Source organism: Lepidochelys kempii, chromosome 3 (genome assembly GCF_965140265.1).
Source record: "Lepidochelys kempii isolate rLepKem1 chromosome 3, rLepKem1.hap2, whole genome shotgun sequence".
NCBI classification, from domain to species: domain Eukaryota; kingdom Metazoa; phylum Chordata; order Testudines; family Cheloniidae; genus Lepidochelys; species Lepidochelys kempii.
In genome coordinates, this window is record NC_133258.1 from 123,342,770 (window position 1) to 123,363,478 (window position 20,709).

At 38.8% G+C, this 20,709-nt stretch overlaps 1 protein-coding gene and 1 long non-coding RNA gene across 7 annotated transcripts in view; one reads left to right on the plus strand and one right to left on the minus strand.

Moving 5' to 3' along the window:
• The window catches only part of PACRG (parkin coregulated), a 496,005-nt gene that overhangs the window by 436,182 nt on the left and 39,114 nt on the right, over positions 1-20,709 (plus strand). The window contains exon 6 of one of the 6 annotated variants that reach the window (XM_073337863.1): positions 8,835-8,881. The exons of the other annotated variants lie outside the window; for them this stretch is intronic. Coding sequence (XP_073193964.1) covers positions 8,835-8,866 — 32 coding nt within the window. The 3' untranslated portion in view covers positions 8,867-8,881. The remainder of the gene's footprint in view (positions 1-8,834; positions 8,882-20,709) is intronic. 6 annotated transcript variants of the gene reach the window in all.
• LOC140909178 (uncharacterized) lies at positions 583-19,645 on the minus strand. Its single transcript, XR_012158123.1, has 6 exons — positions 19,586-19,645; positions 7,628-7,822; positions 4,924-4,984; positions 4,106-4,248; positions 3,769-3,878; positions 583-2,334 (listed from the first exon to the last, which is right to left on the minus strand). It is a non-coding gene; the product is annotated as an uncharacterized lncRNA (long non-coding RNA).

Here is a 20,709-nt window from a genome sequence, read left to right on the forward strand (position 1 = left end):
TGACTTTTAGCAAAGAGTAATATTAAAACTTTCTATTCCATATGGATGTCACCAAAAGGAATTGTGATTTCAACCAAAGCTGCTAGGCTTTGAATGACATATGGAGTAGCCTTTTTTTTAAATACAAATACTTATAGCAGTGTTATTCTTGCCTTCCACATTTTTCCTGCCATCATGATTTTAAGCATGAACATAGTTTGAGGGTCAACATGAATTTCAGATATATTATTTGTGCTTGGGTTAGCAATATAATTTGACTCTCATAAAATTAGCAGATTTAATCTACTATTCATTGAAGACCCATCTACATTACAATATATATTTTTGATTTGCATGCTAATTCTGAGATTGATGTTTAGTTTAAAGTATAGTTTTTCACATCCACTTGGAAGTGAATTTAGCCTTTTATACATGGTGCAGATTAGAAAAGGGTTGATTTCCTGATTCTATTGTTATAGCATATTTTAAGAGAAGAAAAATATTTGAGATGAAAATTGAAGTAAAAAATTGTTTAATGTTATTTTATGTAACTATTAATATATTACATAAATGGATGTTATACCAAGTATGCAAAAGCAACATAATAAATCTTAATTGTATATTATTTAGTGTCCCCTTGGACAATAAAATGTGCTTTAAATCAGAGACTTTCACTGTAGCTGTTGGAGTAAAAGCTGAGCAAAAGCTATCTATACTGGAATATTCCTTATATTTCAGTAAACCTGTTTATTTTTGTGAGGAATAAAATTTCAAATAATCTGGGGAAGATACAGTTTGGGATATTTATTTTGTTAATAAAATATCTATTTCAAGCAGTGCAAATTAGCAGTCTGAATAAATGTGTTATATTGCAACATACTTAGAGCTAGAGAGAGAAATTTTGCCTTTCCAATTGCCTTTCCAATTTAAAAAAGTAAGTTGCTTCATGAGGATGGTTTAGATTACCTGGAAGCAGTCCACATTAATTGATACGATAGGTTATTTTCCCTTCCTCTTTGGCTCTTTGCGAAAAAGAGGACTGGAAGGGCTTTGCGCAGCTAGGAATAGAAGCACTAGTCTCACATAATCCATATACAAACACTTCTCAAATTTATTTACTAAATAAGGTAATGGGGAAGGTATTGTGCAAATTCCTCTGATAACCTTTCCTGCTGACATAGACCTTCGCGAGGTTAGTGAAGTAAGCCAATTATGAACTATTGTTAGCATTTGACAGGAAAGGTGATGAGTGTTTCAACTCAGAGTTTTCAGTAGAATTTGGAGAAATGAATTGCAGTGACTTTAAATAAAATTAATGCTGTGTTTTTAATTTAGTAATAGATAAGTAACTTTATTGGCAACTGGCAGATCAGTGCTACACCTTAATTATTGGTAAGTTTGTAAATTGCAATTCTGTTAGAGTAAAATGGTCTCATTCAGTTACACATTTTTATTTTATATTTCATTCACATATGTTCTTTGCATTCATTGATGCAAAAACCAGTGTATGCTACACCAAGAACAATTAATAAGACTGGCAAATTATTATATAAATAATGCATTCTCATTTCATCACAGAAGAAGAAACAAATATATAATGCATATTCTAATGGAATAAGATATCTTTAGAGTTTTTTATAATTCCTTTTTATTTACTATTTTCATACTACACTAAACATACATATCAACATGGCTGATTTCTGCAGAAGCACAGCACACTAGCAACAAACTTCAGTGGTAACAAAGGAAACACTGTGGGGGTGAAAGCATTCCAAAAGCACCAAATTGTCAGTGCTCCCAAAAATATGAATATGTAGAAAAAAGAATAAAGTAGATACAGATACAAACCCAAATAACTCAGCATCTAAACACCACACAGCTGCTTCAATTTAACTGCAGTAGTGGCATTCAGGTTAAACAATGGAATACAAAAGTCCATCTATGCTTCTGAGAAGCGGCAGGGGGATGTGCTGCCCCAAACTTATCAGTAGCCCATCTCTTTGAGAAATGACTATAAAATGTTACATTTATGCAAAAAAGGGAATTCTAATAAATCTATTAAAATATCAAACACATCTTTCTACCAGTTTAAACATACCATGTATTAAAGGAGGGAGAAGTCTTGCTGGCAATGGCGCAACCTAGTTTTAACAAGAATTTAGTCATCAGAAGTCTCTACCAAAGGTCTCCTGATCAGATCTCTTATTTTAATAAGGCAAACAATTAGCAATCTGAATTCAGAAAATATACCATTTCTTCTTGTGGGTAACTGAGTTTTGCTGGGAACAGTTAATACCTTGTCCTCTGTTCCTTCATCCATGAAGTGTTTGATTTCCCTAAATTCTTTCCCCTAGTCTTGTCATGGAGTTCATATAAAAAAAAGAAGATAATCTCATTCTCTTCATAGAAGAGTTCTTTTTATATTCTTGGCAACCTTTAATACTCATTCACACTCCCTGACATCAATGTGATAATGAAGATTCTCACCATTCTCCTTTACCACCTGATCTCCTCATAGCACAAACTGAGGGTAATAATTTCTCCACAGAACATAGTTCTTTAATATTTAGGGTGTGTGTATGATTTTCAGAATGAGTTTTCCGTAAAAATTACTGGATCAGGATATTTATCCACTAGGATCCCAATTACCCTTATATGCTGGGATCCCATTAACCCTTACATTTTAACAATTAGCAATTTAACATGCCTCTCCCACCACACACAAAATACTTTTAATCACTGATTTAGCCGAGCAGCTTCCACTGAATAAGTTGAACAATGTGCATAGAACTGGAAGAAACCTCGAGAGGTTATCTAGTCCAGTCCCTTGCACTCATGGAAGGACTGAGTATTCTCTAGACCATCCCTGATAGGTGTTTGTCTAACCTGCTCTTACTCTCCAATGATGGAGATTCCACAGCCTCCCTAGGCAATTTGTTCCAGTGCTTAACCATCCCGACAGTTAGGAAGTTTTTCCTAATGTCCAACCTAAACCTCTCTTGCTGCAATTTAAACCCATTGCTTTTTGTCCTATCCTCAGAAGTTAAGAAGAACAATTTGTCCCTCCTCCTTGTAACAACCTTTTATGTACTTGAAAAGTGTTATGTCCTCTCTGAGTCTTCTCTTCTCCAGTCTAAACAAACCCAGTTTTTTCAATCTTTCCTCACAGGACATGTTTTCTAGACCTTTAATAATTGTTGCTCTTCTCTGGACTTCCTCCAATTTGTCCACATCTTTCCTGAAATGTGGTGCCCAGAACTGGACACAATACTCCAGCTGAGGCCTAATCAGCACGGAGTAGAGTGGAAGAATTACTTCTTGTGTCTTGCTTACAACACTCCTGCTAATACATCCCAGACTGATGTTTGTTTTTACAACAGTGTTACAATGTTGACTCATTTAGTTTGTGGTCCACTATGACCCCCCAGATCCCTTTCCGCAGTACTCCTTCCTAGGCAGTCATTTCCCATTTTGGGTGTGTGCAACTAATTGTTCCTTCCTAAGTGGAGTACTTCACATTTGTCCTTATTGAATTTTATCCTATTTACTTCAGATCATTTCTCCAGGTCATTATGAATTATAATCCTATCCTCCAAAGCACTTGCAACCCCTCCCAGCTTGGTATCGTCAGCAAACTTTATAAATTTACTCTATGCCATTATCTAACTTGTTCGCTGCTATCTGCAGTCACTCCTAGTCTCTGCTAATCCATTCCTTTTAATTGGATAGTCTGAATGACATCGCCTCCAACTTCCCCTCTGCCAATGTCAAGGAAGCTTGTAAACTCACCTTGCTAAGTAGCAGTTCCTCCATCAGTTTCTTTCTAGAGCTATCTTTATCCACAGTTGACATCTGTGTGATGACAGCCAGAGAAGGAGTCAAAGATGGCTTCTGGGGAACTGGAATTGAGGTTGAAGGTCTCAAATTAAAAAAGTCATTTATTTCTGGTTTAGTTTTGCTCTTAGGCATTATTCACAGCTCTTCTCTCTCTTCAAACAAAAGGAACAGTGGCCCCACTAAAGAAAATCCAACGTTATTGAATGTGCTAGACTTAGTAAATATTAACTTTGGCTCTCAGAGCCCATCTACAGCATGTCTTTCAACAAAATCAGGCTCCCCCTCTTACCTCCACCGTGTTTCCCTTTTTTCTTCATTTACCTCTCCCCTCACAATGTATTCCTGCTAATGACAGCCTCTTCATCACATGTAGCTTTGTGGTTTTCAGTTTGATTTCAACTCTTCTCCTACAGTCAGTTCTGCCTGTGATAACTAGTAGTGAGAATGCAACCAATAACAAAATATTAATTGTTAATAATGTACAAAATATCACATGACCAAACATGTGGTCTAAGGCTAGGCACATAAAGTCTCAAAATGTACATTAAAATATATGTATTAGCAGGAAAAATGCTCTGAAATAGGTCTCCACAAATTACATATACGGATCTTGATTTACATTACAGGGAATTTTCTGGGAATACCAGAATATCAGTTTTATATCTCTCATGTCAGGGAGGTTTACATTCTCAGAATTTCAATCCAAGGCAAACCTTTCTATGTTAAGTCTCTACCTAACTACATTTTTCATCCAACATGGGTTCAGACTATTTGTACTCATGTAACTTAAAACCAAAATTTGATTTTCTTAAAGTTTAGATTTGCCAAAGGATTAGTCCTTAGTGTATTCTTAAAAGATGTTGGAATTGTGGATGACAAAGGGCCAAATTTCAGTTTAGAGTAAAAAGACATCATTCACTGACTTCAAAGGAAGTTGCTCCCTCTCCCTTGGGACTAAATTTGACCCAAAAAATTTAAGCTACTAATATAGTTCACACTGAAAAGTGAGCATAGCTTGTGCAACTGATATTTTATTATGATTTGGCTTTATTTTTATGGTTCTTATAATAAAAAAATGGGCTAGAGACATCAAAAAATAAATGCAACCTTTACTGTTCTTCACTGTATAAAGTCCTCAGTTTGCTCACTGTATAAAGACCTCCGTTTGCTAGTAAAAAAGGATATAAAAACCACAAGTGTTAGGACAATTAACCAAAGGCCAATTAAACACAGAAAAGTGCAAATAAAGTAATTTAGTCAGAGTGTCACAGTGTACAGCAAAATATTCACATTGACCTCAATAGACAAGCCTGTCCTAATAGCATAATTTAATTTCTTAGTAAATTATAATCAGTCTCTCTCTCTGTCTCTTGTCTAATGTGCGAGAGAGAGAGAAATTAAAGCACTCAGGTGTACTTGCTGCTATGATGGTACCACTACACTTCCATGTCAGCCAGCCATGATACTTGCAATCATTACTAGCATCACAGTGGCTGGCCCTTGTGTTCCAAAAGCACTAATTACAGCTAGATGACTGAGAATTTCTGTGGCTGTACTACTGTGACGTGAATGTTTTCCTTAGACCACAGTTTTAACACTAAATACATGGTTAACTTTACACACATGGGTAGCCTCATTGAAATCAGGATGCAGGCCTAAATCCATGTACAATTTAAGCAGAAAACACTATTTTATCTCCTCCTCCCCCCCAATATGAGACTTGTTTTAAAAGACATTATTTTACATCTCTGACCTAGAGTTATTACTCTACAAGTATTGTCCCTGACTTCTGAAATAACCATATCTTTTACCACAAAGGAAGTCAGAGAATTGATCAAACTCTGAGAGTAATAATCCTTGTTTAACTAGAGAGTTATCTGAGATATTTCTGCTAGAATGTTTTTGTCATGTTTGAAGAGGAAAGGGGGCTTTGTTGTTGTTGTTCTTAATCTAAAATGGATTCTAATAGAAAAGACTTTCACAGAGATCATCCCCTTTAACCCCAGCAGCAAAGCCCAGTACAGTCAAATTACAGTTTGTGTGGTTATTTTCAAGAATTTCAATCTTATGGTGTAACCTTCTATTACAGTATCTCTTATCAGAGTGCTAGAAAGAGCGTTTAAAATTATTAACCTGTTTGAATTCTCTGGGCACTGTCACTTACAGTTTTAATATCACCTTAAAGTACTACAATTTTTCCTTCTAAACTGGCTAACAGAGTCAATCTTTTACTCTACTTCTTCCTCCAGTAATCTTATAGGGTCAAATGCTTGTTCTTGTACATAGCCTGAGTATTCAGGTTGTGCACAGGGGAGATCTGGATGAATCCAGAAGGAATTTCCAAACCAATTTTATAGGCCTAATAGATTTAGAAAAGCATCTAACTATTGGATGTTTATCCTAACTTGAATTTTGAACCTTTTTAGGGTTACACAAAGCTAATCTTTATTTATGCACTGATTGAGAAGTGCAGTTCTAAAGAATGCATACATGGAATGTATTTTTAATCAGGATTTTATAAAACATTGCATTCAACAAACTAAAGGTAGACAAGAATTGAAGCTGATTATCTTGTATAGATGTATTCACCAATGTTAAGTATATTGTTTGATAATATACTATTTCTCTCTATCCAAGTGGTGTCAACAGGGTTTTGCTCAATATCAGAACAACTTAAGGGAGTGGTTTGGTTGTTCCTTTCAGAGTGTGCGTCTGCCTTTTGAGATAATTTCACTACTATATTAGGAATTTCCTCTGAGAAAGGAAATATTCTCTTTTTTCCTGGAGAGAAAAGCAAATTCTATAGTTCAGACAGAAGCTCTTTGAAAAGACTGGACAAGTTATCTTAGCAGTAACCCCTTCTAAGAGCAGGCGTGAAGATCTTATCTTGAGAATCAATTTTAAAAGAGTATTTTCTGAGCGTAGACTCAAATCCTGCAAGTAGTTATGCACATGCTTACCTTAAAAAGCAAAGGAACTACTAACCTGACTACGGTTAAGCATGTACATAAGTGTTTGAAGGAATAGGGCCATGTGATGGAGTGTATAAACCCTACACTGACAGGGAAGGGGCTTGGGAGACTGGGTGCTAAAATAGCCCTGCCCCTCTGGTGCTATCAATCATACACGGTAGAGAGGAGGGCTATAAAAGGAGGAAGCTGCAGTACACAAGGGGAGAAATCTTCAGAAGGAATTGACTAGAGTAGCTCTTGGAATGGCAGGAGGAACCCTCATGCAAGAAACTGCCCAGCTCTATAAGGAGTCTGGCAATCCTCAGGGGTAAGGCTTGTAGGGAGAGTCTGACCTGGCTACTAGCCATAAAGACTCCAGCAAAGCTGCTACCCAGGCACCCCTGAAATAAACTAGTGCCTCAGGCTTTTTGTTGCCTTGTTATTGACCCCAGGAGGGGCTCAGTTTGTGTTGACCTAAACTTTTGCTTTTCCCCCACCCAGAGGTAAAGTAAACAGGCCCCCAAGGGTGGGGTCACTACCAGGAAAGAGGCTGTGACCTGTACTAGGCCAACCCTGTGATGGAAACTGGGCATGGTGAGGGCCCCCAACCCAACTAGGGAGGTGCATCAAAGATACTCTTTAATGTAATGTAGTCTGAGATCGCTAATAATTATTGCATAACTACAATCCATAAACGCAATTTCTCTAAATGGAAATGGAGAAAAAAATTTGAGAACATTTTACTGTATTTTAAGACATTGCTTTCAGTGATATGACCAAATCTTCACAAGATTAGAACTTCTGTTTTTTCCCCCAATTTTTGTATTATCTTAGCAAAAAGAGATTATGATAGTCCTGACCTGATGCAGGCAGGGTACTCAGGATATTTAGTTGATGAAGCCGATACTGTGAGTGGTGTTTGGCAGACACAGTTGGTGTTTCAAGTCCAATTAAAGTTGTCTTCAAACAGTTTCATTCCATCATTATTTACCATTCATAATGAATTAGTTCATTCAGTAGCTATAGTTTCCTTAGGTGCATTGATGTGGACACAGCTACAAAACAAGGACAGACACATGCATGGAATTAAGCAGCAGACCGCAACTTTTATTAAACTTTTAGCACAAGGGAGGGGCACTGCCTTCCCATCACCTATACTCTCGTCTACCAGGCATTTAATTGGTTCCAGTGCAGGGGTTTGAGGGCTCTGTATGATATGACCCATAACTTGGAGCCAGGATTACAGAGCTTCTTATCATATAACCCATAAAGTGATGTGGGCTCTCCTCAGCTCTCTCCGAGTCCTACATCCTCCCACCTCGGAGGAGGGACAGAGGGTGCAGCAGGGTGGGGACCTTGGCCCGCAGAGGCCACAAGGTCTCACCCTACCACATGAGCTCAAGGCCCATCCCAAAAATCCCAAATCTTTTGCCTCTGGGAACCATTCATTTTATTCTCTTAACTGCACTGGCAACCAGCTGTGAATTGTGACGAGTAAGCAACACCACCCCAGTACCTCAGCTAGGTACCGTGCACATCCCTAGTTTACCCACTGTGGCTTGCAGGTGCTGCGAGAAAGGCAAAAAACTCCCCGGTCCTCTGCTAATTTGGTCCATGGGAAAAAAAATTCCTTCTTAACCCCCCTAAACAGGCAATCATCTAGACTCACAGCATCTGTCAAACCTGGTTCCCATTCCTAGTTCAGGTGGGCAGGGCAGGCTGATGGAATGGAGCCAGAAGAGCTCTCCACATGGCCTCTGCGCAGGGCTAAATCCTAGGAGCTGAGGAATGTTGGCCAATCAGCAATCCTCTCCCAGCTGGCCAGTGGGTGCCAGAGACTCCCATGGGAGAAACTACCTATTGTCATTGGCAACTGCCTCCTTCCCTAACTACTGGGTGTCCCCACATCTCCATCAATATCCCCCACCTGTTGATGCGAGTGGGTAGCATTTGTCTACTATGCAGCTGGAGTTTCTCTTTGAGACTATCTTTTAAAGGTTTCCTTTGTCCACTTTGGGTTGCTTTTCTGTCTACTCACTTTGATGTGTGCTTCTTATACATTTGTAGGATATGACCTAGGTGAATCTTCCTGGGGCTAGTTCACTCCAGTACAGGTAATTCTGGTTATTTTATCTTACCACTTTAAACTGATGAGTAACAAAAAATGTGTTTCATATGGAAACTAACATTTTGATGTTTTACGGATAGCAAGCCCATGTCTCTGTGCTATTCCTTAGGGTGGAAAACACAACTGCATTTTAGTTAGATTTTTGAGCACAGTTGAATAATGTTTCCTTCACATAGCTGTATAGATGACCAAATGGAGAACTGGTTTCCTGTGTATATGATGTCATGCCCCCATACTTGGGAATGCAAGTAGTGAGGACCCTTATAAAACATATTTTGGTCCCCACATTTAGCTCTTGTACCATTAATCCTAACATTTGATCTAAGAGTGGACCTTATCCTTCAACCTTTATTCACATCAATAATCCTTAATCACAGGAGTTGTCCCCTATTAGTCAATATGATTAAGGACCAATGGATCAGCCCCATTTTTCAGTGCTGGTTGGTACAGACTTGAAATAGTCTGCAATACTACTAATCAAATCAAAGTTTTCCAAGGCATTTGGACCAGCACACAGAGTACAAATTGCACCTCCTTGCAACCGCAAGGGCCACTATGTTCTAGCGATAACGGGAAGAGTCGTCTCTGGTACAGACCCAGGGCCGGCTCCAGGCACCAGTGAACCAAGCAGGTGCCCGGGGCGGCAAAGGTAAAGGGGTGGCAGGATGTTGGGCTCTGGGGCGGTAATCTGCCCTCAGCAGCGGTGGGAATTCGGCGGCCGCTCCGTCAGCGGGTTGTATTGTTACTGTTCCCCTCCCACAAAAGTTCCTGAGGGAGAGCAGCTACAGTTTCTATCAGGCCCTCCAGCAAAGGCTGCACTGGGAATGTGCTACAATAGTGCCTCTCCTGGCTACTATGGCCACACCCACTCCCAGCCCAGAACTACTCATCTGGGGCTGTACTGGCACCTTACAGGCGTCCCAATGGAGGGCCCCAGTATATACTGGTTTATGCAGACAGCCTAGAAAGCAATAATGATTACAACAAACTGGGGTGATAGTGGGCAATAAAAGAGTTTGCCGTGTGATATACAAAACAGCCAATGCAGATTTAGGCTACGTATGCCAAGCACATCATAAGGCAATGAAGTAAAGTTGTTAACATATGGTTATGGTATAGCTGTACTTGAACATCGTATTCAGTTCTGGGCATTACATTACCAGAAATGTATTGACAATAGCAGGCAGTTTAGAGAAGAGCAACAAAAAATATATTGACAGGTTTCAGAGTAGCAGCCGTGTTAGTCTGTATTCGCAAAAAGAAAAGGAGTACTTGTGGCACCTTAGAGACTAACCCATTTATCTGAGCATAAGCTTTCGTGAGCTACAGCTCACTTCATCGGATACATATATATTATGCTGGAGGACAGACTTCTGAAGAAAGGCTAAAAGAGCTAATAGCTTTGCTAAGGCAGGACATAAGTTTATGAATATTTTGAATGCTTTAAGCAAAGAGAAATTATGTAGAATGCTACCAAGGGACTATAACTATGAGTAATGGGATGAAACTAAGAAAAGGAAATTTTAGGCTAAATATAAGGTAAAACATTTGAGATTATGATGTATCAAACTGCAGAATTATCTCCCAAGGGAAGAGATAGGAGTCTCATTACTTAGGACTTTTAAAACTAGACAATATGAACAGTGGAAAATGTACCATAGGGAACAGTTATGTCTCAGCAGAGAGAGAGATTTGATAATCTAAAAGGTCTTTCTCCATCTCCAGTTTCTATTATTCTGTTTTTATGTAAACAGAAAAATGCTTAGGTCTATCACCAAAAGAGAAAATCTTCACTTTCATCATCAACCTGATATGATTGGTTTTAATCTCTGAGATGAAATTAAGTCAACATCAGTCATGCTTTAGCTAACCTCAGGAGAAAGCTTAGGCTGAGCTTTATGGCTTTTGTTTATGTTACCAATAAATCCCTATGAAGGGGGTAAATTTGAAGCATATGAAGTGCATGAGCACTTTGTGTGGAGCAGAGTGGAATTATATCAAGCCCAGTGGACTCAGGATGTACCCAGATGTGAGCACCAGAGTGCTTAGTCAAAACTGACTTACTGCACACAAAAGGACTGCATCTCTATGCAGGTCCTGGAACCTGACCCCTCTGACAAGCACATTTTCTCCTAGGGCTTTTCCTCATCTAAAGGACTCATCCAGGAAGTGATACATATATCTGGAGAAGGTGTTGGCTGCATTAGAGTTGTTTATTTTTATTATTGGAGCAAAAAGAGGAAATATAACATGACATGTTGATTATGACTACTTATGCAAGAAGAAACAGGGCATGTCAGTCCAAATAAATGAGTAACTTATTTTATTGTTAGGTTTCAGAGTAACAGCCGTGTTAGTCTGTATTCGCAAAAAGAAAAGGAGTACTTGTGGCACCTTAGAGACTAACCAATTTATTAGAGCATAAGCTTTCGTGAGCTACAGCTCACTTCATCAGATGCATATCGTGGAAACTGCAGCAGACTTTATATATACACAGAGAATATGAAACAATACCTCCTCCCACCCCACTGTCCTGCTGGTAATAGCTTATCTAAAGTGATCATCAGGAAACCATTTCCAGCACAAATCCAGGTTTTCTCACCCTCCACCCCCCCACACAAATTCACTCTCCTGCTGGTGATAGCCCATCCAAAGTGACAACTCTTTACACAATGTGCATGACAATCAAGTTGGGCTATTTCCTGCACAAATCCAGGTTCTCACATCCCCCCCACCCCCATACACACACAAACTCACTCTCCTGCTGGTAATAGCTCATCCAAACTGACCACTCTTCAAGTTTAAATCCAAGTTAAACCAGAACATCGGGGGGGGGGTAGGAAAAAACAAGAGGAAACAGGCTACCCTGCATAATGACTTAGCCACTTCAAGTCTCTATTTAAGCCTAAATTAATAGTATCCAATTTGCAAATGAATTCCAATTCAGCAGTTTCTCGCTGGAGTCTGGATTTGAAGTTTTTTTGTTTTAAGATAGCGACCTTCATGTCTGTGATTGCCTGACCAGAGAGATTGAAGTGTTCTCTGACTGGTTTATGAATGTTATAATTCTTGACATCTGATTTGTGTCCATTTATTCTTTTACGTAGAGACTGTCCAGTTTGACCAATGTACATGGCAGAGGGGCATTGCTGGCACATGATGGCATATATCACATTGGTGGATGTGCAGGTGAACGAGCCTCTGATAGTGTGGCTGATGTTATTAGGCCCTGTGATGGTGTCCCCTGAATAGATATGTGGGCACAATTGGCAACGGGCTTTGTTGCAAGGATAAGTTCCTGGGTTAGTGGTTCTGTTGTGTGGTATGTGGTTGTTGGTGAGTATTTGCTTCAGGTTGTGGGGCTGTAAAGAGTTGTCACTTTGGATGGGCTATCACCAGCAGGAGAGTGAATTTGTGTGGGGGTGTGGAGGGTGAGAAAACCTGGATTTGTGCTGGAAATGGCCCACCTGATGATCACTTTAGATAAGCTATTACCAGCAGGACAGTGGGGTGGGAGGAGGTATTGGTTCATATTCTCTCTGTATATATAAAGTCTGCTGCAGTTTCCATGATATGCATCTGATGAAGTGAGCTGTAGCTCACGAAAGCTTATGCTCTAATAAATTGGTTAGTCTCTAAGGTGCCACAAGTACTCCTTTCCTTTTATTTTATTGTTATGATTACTGTATTTTTTTCCCGGAAAAGATACTGCTAGGAAAAGAGTTAAAGTGCAATAAATTAAACTAGTGTAAGGTCACAAAATCTCCATGTAATAACCTACCATCTCATGAAAATGTAGTCCCTATAGAAATCATAGCATAAAATTGATGATACTATTTAAATGAACATTAGGGCTATATGTTTTACTCCCTACTCTAAGCCAATTAACAAAGAAATGCTAGTTGGTGCCAGCAACAACTGTCCTCTTTGACATGAAGGAGGGGGCGGGGAATACTTGATGTATATGCAGGTGTTACTTATTTCTGTTTGAAGACAAATGCACTTTATACGCAGTTAGAATTCCTGCCAGCCTGTAAGTGATCAGCAGGAGGAAGAAAATACCATAGATGCTTTAAAGAACAGCTGTGGAAGACCGTGTTTCCATATCTTTTATGTAAGATCTTGATAAAATTCTGCAAGTGGTTGACGGTATAAAGATAAATTCCATTAGCATTATAGGCTTGCACCAGGCATTTGTTTTTATCCTACTCTGGCATTTAATTGAACTCCATCCAACTTAACACAACTGCAGTTTTCATTTGATCTTCTTTAGAGAAGTTATCTATTCAGCTGCCAAAGCCTGTCATTACCATAACACTAGAGACCCTCACAGATTAGTAAAGGGTTCCTTATCCCACAAGTTTTGACATTTCTCAGTCTATTAGAGACTGTCTGGATCCTGAGTGGTGCTGATCTCTTGGAACTCCCATAGACATTGGTGGAAGCTGATGCTTTTGGGGTTCATCCAAACCAGTAAGGGGTTGCTTTGTAATCCTGGGTGCTTCTGTGCTTTGCAGCTTTGGCTCAGAGCTCTGACACCAGCAGCCAGTTTACAGCACAGTGACCTCACCCTGGCTTCCACCACCCTGGTTACTCCTTGCAGGGTGACACCAACAACCCCTCCAGTCCCAAGTCTCCCCAAAACCATCTCCTCTGCTGTGCTCAGCCTGTCTCACTGTATCACTTAGAAAATTGTATCGAGTTTGCTGGTCCTTTAAAGAGACAGTACATGGCACCAACCTATTAGTTCAGATGAAGATTTTACTGTTCACTTTGGAACACTACACTAAGATGGTTGTATAATAAGACAAGATTAAATTTATTAACAAAGAACAAATATTTAAGTGATACCAAGCAGAAGGAATTGAGAGAAATTGTTGCAAACAAAAATAGGTTTTAGTCTTTTTTTTCAGACTAATTTTCTCACTAGGATCCAACACAGAACTCAAAGCACTTGGTTCTTTTATCTCTTCAGGTAAAAGATGCCAAAATGGCTCTCTACCTCTGCTAATAGCCTCAACATTTATCTTTGTTTTCCAAGTCAGGAAGCCCTCCTAGGGGCTTACCTTGCTGTGTCCGCCAGGGAGCTGATACCATGTTAATTTTTGCAGTCTCCTTCCCATATTGTGATAGAGTGGCTATTTCCCTCCTCTCACTAGTTTGATGACTTTGTTTATTTTTTATGTAAATGTACTTTCATTGTGTCTTTGTTTAGACACGTTCAAGCAGGCAGGACCACATTCCTTTATCTAGGGTGAAATGACTTAAATCCTACCTGCCAAACACATTTAAGAATATATTTCCAGCCTATATTTAAAACTTTTCACATATCACCTGCACATATACCATGCAATAATATCAATGACCAGCATGTTACCAGTTTGCATATGATTCCTTAGTTATGTGATACCTTTTAGATACAGGTTAAGAGAAAATCAAGCCAGAAGAAATACAGTGATATGAGTCCATGCCTCTTTTGCTTTCAGTTGTCTGAGAGCTATTATTTTCATCTTTAACTATCATACTGTGCATCAGTCTTGAAATGTTAGCCTTTCATTGCCTACCTCCACCCACCTATTTAGATGGTAAGCTGTTTAGCGCAGGGATCATCATTTGTTCTGTATTTGTACAGTACCTAGCACAATAAGGTCTTGGTCCTGGACTAGGGCTCTTAGGCACAACAGTAATACAAATATTTATTAATTATTTCTTATACCATATTGAAACATCAGCCCTTTACAAAGAAGCGTGCAGAAAATAATCTAAACTACTATATCAAGCCAAGGATTCAAAATTTTTTGGAAAGTAGTGTTATTTTATTTCTCAGTCTCAACTATTTCTTCATAGGTGGCACACCGTGAAACTCATGAAATCCATTAATCTATTATACCATTTGGATCCGTTCTTATTTCCATTTTCATGGGATGTACCACAAGTTTATCCTGTGGAAAGTATAGATTTCCTCAAACCTCTAAAGGGCAACAAAGGAAAGTGTAGGTCCACTACTTAGCAGGAAGGAGAGCTAATAACTGACAATACCAAGAAGGCTGAAGTGTTTAATGCCTGTTTTGCTTCAGTCTTCACTAAAAATTTTAATTTTGACGAGGTGCTTAACAGAACAACAACAAGGGGGAAGAAACACAAGACAGAAAGGGCAAAGAACAGGCAGAATGTTAGAGAATATTTAGAAAAAACTAAAATATATCGATAAGATAGATGTATTCAAGTCATCAAGGCCTGCCAAATTCACCCTAGGGTACTTAAAGAACTAGCTGAAGCAACCTCAGAACCGTTAGCAATTATCTTTGAGAAATCATGGAGGATGAGTGATGTCCCAGAGGACTGGGAAAGGGCAAACAGTTTCTTTCTATAAAAAGGGAACAAATAGAACTCAGGGAATTATAGACCGGTCAACCTAACTTCAATACCTTCAAAACATTCTGGAGCAAATTATCACACAATAAATTTGTAAGTACCTAGAGGATAGTAGGGTGATAAGTAATAGCCAGCATAGATTTGTCAAGAACAAACCATGTCAAACCAACTTAATTTCCTTCTTTGACTGGATGACTGATTTAGTGGATAGGAAAGAAGCAGTAGATGTGATGTATCTTGATTTTACTAAGGCTTTTGACATAGTCAAGCACAATATTCTCATAAGCAAATGAGAGAAATGTGGTCTAGATGAAATTACTATAAGGTGGGTGCACAACTAGTTGAAAAACTGTACTCAGAATAGTTATCTATGGTTTACAGTCAAAATGGGAGGACGTTGTAGTGAAGTCAATGACTCACCAGCACAGCGCCTCCTGCTGGTCATTTTGAGAACTAGCTCTCCAGCATAAGGAGTGCCCTCTGCAGGCTGGTGCCTTACCTGCCACTGGCCCCTGTGTCCCTCCCAGACCCTGATGCCCCTTTATCTTGGGGTGCTGCCCCCTGACAATGTCCCCACACTCTGGGTCTCCCCAACCCTCTAACACCCCCTTGCATCAGGGGCTACTGCCAGTCATCATCTAGCCCCTGCTCACTGGGGCAGACTGCAGTCTGTAAACCACTCATTACTGGCAAGGGGGGTTTGGACCTACTGCCTCTGCCTAACCACAGGCCACACCTTTGCAACCCCAGTACCTGTTTTGGCCTTTGACCAGGCCCACAGCCTCAGGATTTGCTAGGCTGGAGCACCCCAGCTCCTCCTCCCTTTCCCCAGCACTGCTCAGTCTCAAGTTCCCTTCTCTCCTAGGCAGCCAGGTCCTTCTCTCTCAAGAGCTAGAGAGAGATTAACTTAGCTGCTGGTTCACAGCCCTTTTATAGGGCCAGCTGTCTCCTAATTGGGCGTAGACACAGCTGTGGCTGCCTTCCCAATCAGACTTTTCTTATTGGCTCTCAGCCTCAGCCCTCTCCAAGGGCTGGCTTTTACCCCGTTCAGGGCCGGAGCAGGGTGACTGCCCCACTACAGGCGTATCTAATGGGGTCCTGTAAGGATCAGTCCTGGGTCTGGCACTATTCAGTATTTTCATTAGTGACTTGGAAAACGGAATAGAGAGTCTGCTTATAAAATCTATGGATGACACTAAGCTGGGAGGGGTTCCTAGCACTTTGGAGGACAGGATTAGAATTCAAAATGACCTTGACAAATTGGAGAATTTGTCTGAAATCAACAAGATGAAATTCAATAAAGACAAACACAAAGTACTACACTTAAGAAGGAAAAAAATCAAATGTACAGCTACAAAATAAGAAATAACTGGCTAGGGGATAGTACTGCAGAAAAGTTATAGGGTTATAGTAGATCACAGATTGAATATGAACCAACAATTTGTAGTTGTGAAAAATTCTGGGGTATATTAACAGGAATGTCATACATAAGAGAACATCGGAGTTAATTGTTCCACTCTTCTCGACACTGGTGAGGCCTTAGCTAGAGTACTGTGCCTAGTTTTGGGCACCACACTTTAAGAAAGATGTGGACAAATTGGAGAGAGTCCAGAGGAGAGCAACAAAAATGATAAAAGGTTTAGAAAACCTGACCTATGAGGAAAGATTTAAAAAACTGGGCTTGTTTAGTATTGAGAAAAGTAGATTGAGGGGGAACTGAAAACAGTTTTCAAATGCATTGCAGACTGTTCTAAACGGCTGTGATCAATTGTTCTCCATATCCACTGGAGGTAGGACAAGAAGTAATCAGCATACTTCGCAGCAAGGGAGATTTAGGTTAGATATAAGGAAAAACTTTCTAACTATAAGGATAGTTTAGCACGGGATTAGGCTTCCAAAAGAGGCTGTGGGATCCCCATCATTAGAGGTTTTTTAAGCTCTGTTTAGACAAACACCTGTCAGGGCTAGCTAGTCTAGGTTTACTTGGTCTAGCTTCAGTGGGGGGGATGGACTAGATGACCGCTCAAGGTCTCTTCCAGCCCTACATTTCTATGATTCTATTAAATCCTACCATACTTTCTTACTCTGAAACATTTTCTTTCCTGAAAGCCTCCTTTGCGTCATTGCCACCACCCTTAATTGAATCTAAAATCACTATCTTGCAACTGCACTATACAGACACAACCATGCAGAGATAATCCCAAGAATGCAGTTGTGGAATTGGAGCCAAAAATACCAAAATAAATATTTTAAGCTGTATTTTTATATGTCCACACTTTGCATGCTTTTGGGGTACACAGTGAGATTATTTGATGGTTTACCTCAACCTTCTTCGGAGGAAATGCAGAAAAGATGACTTAGAATTAATGTATACAATACATTTTGCATTGCTTTTGTGCTAACATTTTAAGCATGTGTTCTAATCAGGAACCTTTTTATATCCCACCTAAATTTCATTTCCTCAGTGATGGATATAAATATAAAAGATGGTGTTGAACCAGTAGAAATCATAGGTTTCAGAGTAGCAGCCGTGTTAGTCTGTATTCGCAAAAAGAAAAGGAGTACTTTTTAATAGAAATCGTATCACTTTAATTTAAGTTTATGACCGATACTCATCAGGGAAAAGAAAGTACAGTATCCAGCTGGACCATGTAGATTTATTGTACTACTCCAATACCACTCTATGTCAAAAATAAAATAGGCCACTACTTGAAGGCAACCTGAGGGAATGTAGTTCAATTTATATTAAAAAATACCTGTCTGCTAGTTGGAATTGTTTGTAATGGAATATACCATATCCCACTAACCTCTGCACGTTCCTAACACCAAAATAATTTTAGAATTCCAAATACACAATAAATGGGATAATTTGGAAGCATTTCCACCTTTGGACCAAAATTTGTGGGCTCATGTTTCATAGTAGAATCTGGGCATACACAACAGAGGTTAACATTTCTATTGGCTGTACTATTCTGCAGATGACATAATGAACTAATGTCTCAATTTGCCTGTTCCTGATGAGTTGTTCAGGTAAATGATAAAGATCTAATGAATTAAAGTAAAGACTAATGGCTAACAGATGTACAGACACTATCCACTCTGTGAATTAATGCCTGTATATATATTATGTGGAACTAGTTCAAATTACTGTATGTGGAAAGTTTACATATTGGAACTGTGTTTAGAGTGTCAGTGTACAGCTCAATGAAAGCATTTCAGATATATTATGAAAAGTGCTTTCAAATAGCTAATAAAACTGTGGCATTTATTCATGACCTACAAGTTCTAATTAACTTTCCTCCATTATGAAATTTCTCTTCTCCTCAAAGACTAAGTAAGTGAAGGCAGCATTTTTACGATCACATGCAAAAATGTAAGATTATATCTAATTTTCCAATGGCATATTTAAAAAAGTACAAATACATAAAATTAATATTGCTGATAAAATGTTCTTCGGTCTGTAGAGACTCGTTTAACAAAGTAACTTCAGAAAAATTTAATATGGATAAACTATGGCATATTTAAAATTCTTGATAGTTTACTGAATTGCCATTTAATACTAAGTTTCTTCAAGCTGCAAGAGAAAGAAAATTATTTTTTCTATTGCTTCTCAAAACCAGATGATGTCTCCAAATACTACAGAAATTGTTTCTTTTTGTGTTCAAATGAGTTCAGACCTAAACTAATGGAACTCAGTCATGAATCATAAATAGTGATTGAAATGATCATTGTTTTGCTGATAGTTCAGTCAAAACCCAATTTTCTCTTTCATGTAAATACTATGCATACTTGACAAAGAGTCTTTATTTTTCATAGCAAGGAAATGTTTGTTTGAATAAATTAACTGGATGAGAATGTCCTTTGGATTCTGACCTGTGTTTAACATTTTCTAGTAGCAAAGTGAAACACTGCAGATGATCCCTTCGACAAATGATTCTGTACTTTGTCCATGTAGCTACGAATAATGTCCACATTATTAGAGACAAACTTCATATTTTTCCCCTAATTCAGGAAATGAGAGCATACTGGTAGCAAAAAACCCAGGGATCCTGCCTAAAAAAATCCCTTTGATATAAATCAGAAGTGCTTGCCCTTATACCTATGCAGTAGTCAGAGTTTATAGATTTGGTAATGGAGCCCAATACAAATCTGATGCAAACTGTGATTTAATCATCAGAATATATGTCCTCGTTTTAAGAAACTTCATGAAGAATATCTGCTACAGCATTTAGTGAAATAGATTATCACCTCTAGCAACCAAAACCAGCACACAAAATCAGATTATTTTATCATGAATAAAATATACTTATCTTACAAAGGGCTCTTGTACCCCTAGCTCTGCTTGTTTGGTGGTTTTGATGTCTGTCTATGTCCTTGTATGTTTGCAACTCAATTATTCAGTTCTCACCATAAAGAGAGACGTATCTGCACAGTACCATTCATGAGTGTCTTGGAAACAAAACCAAAATGTTTTGCTGTTTTTGAATAGTGTCCTTGCTTCATTTTGCAAGTCAGTTTTGGAATAAAGACCAACTATTTAAGCAACTTTCCAGTGGTTTTCATTAAGCAAAATATTATTATATATTATACTTTAATTTCCACACTGACATTTGTCGGTCTTGGATAGAGCTGATTTACTGCAAACTTCCATATACTGTAGATGAATTTAAACAATAATCTATGCTTGAATGCAGGTTGTGTTTCGGTAATGTTGGGACTGTGGGAAATAAAAGGTTTAAAACAGTGCACTTTTTGGACTTTTAACAATCTGCTTCAGTGTCACTTTATAAAAGATTGATAATCCTTGTCTGATATCTGGTAAGAATTGGGTTAAATTCCTGATTTATGTAGGGAGGAACTCCTGCAGCCATTGCCAGGGAACAACTACTTGAGGCTTGGGCTGCCTGCAGTCAAGTAATTAGTCTAACTGAATAGCAGAAGTTCTAGTAGGAGATTACTAATTAATTTAATTGACATCCTAAACCAGTTTAACAGAAGGGAGGAGGAATATAAACCAACAGCAGGGAAAGAGCTGATGGTAGAAAATAACAAAGGGTTAGATAAATGAGTTCCCTATATGGTTTGTGTGCTTTAAATCTACTTCTCTGAGAAAAGCCTATGATTGAATTTATGGCTGTCTGGCCTTCTGTCTCTCTGCCTAAGAAACAATTGTTGTTTTCAAAATTTTGATGTGATGTTATCTAAAGCTTCCATGTATTCTATTTAAACTTGGGATAATCCATTCCTTGCTTTGGAACTTGAATTAATTGTGAGTTCACTTTCCTCTGCAAATGCTCATAATAATGGTTAGTACAGGAGACTGAGCTAAAATCTGGAGGAGAAGGGTGATCCAGTCGTTAGGGCACTAGCATAGGACTTGGGATCTGGTCTCTGTTGAACTACAGATTTACTGTGTGATCCTGTTGGGCAAGTGAATTG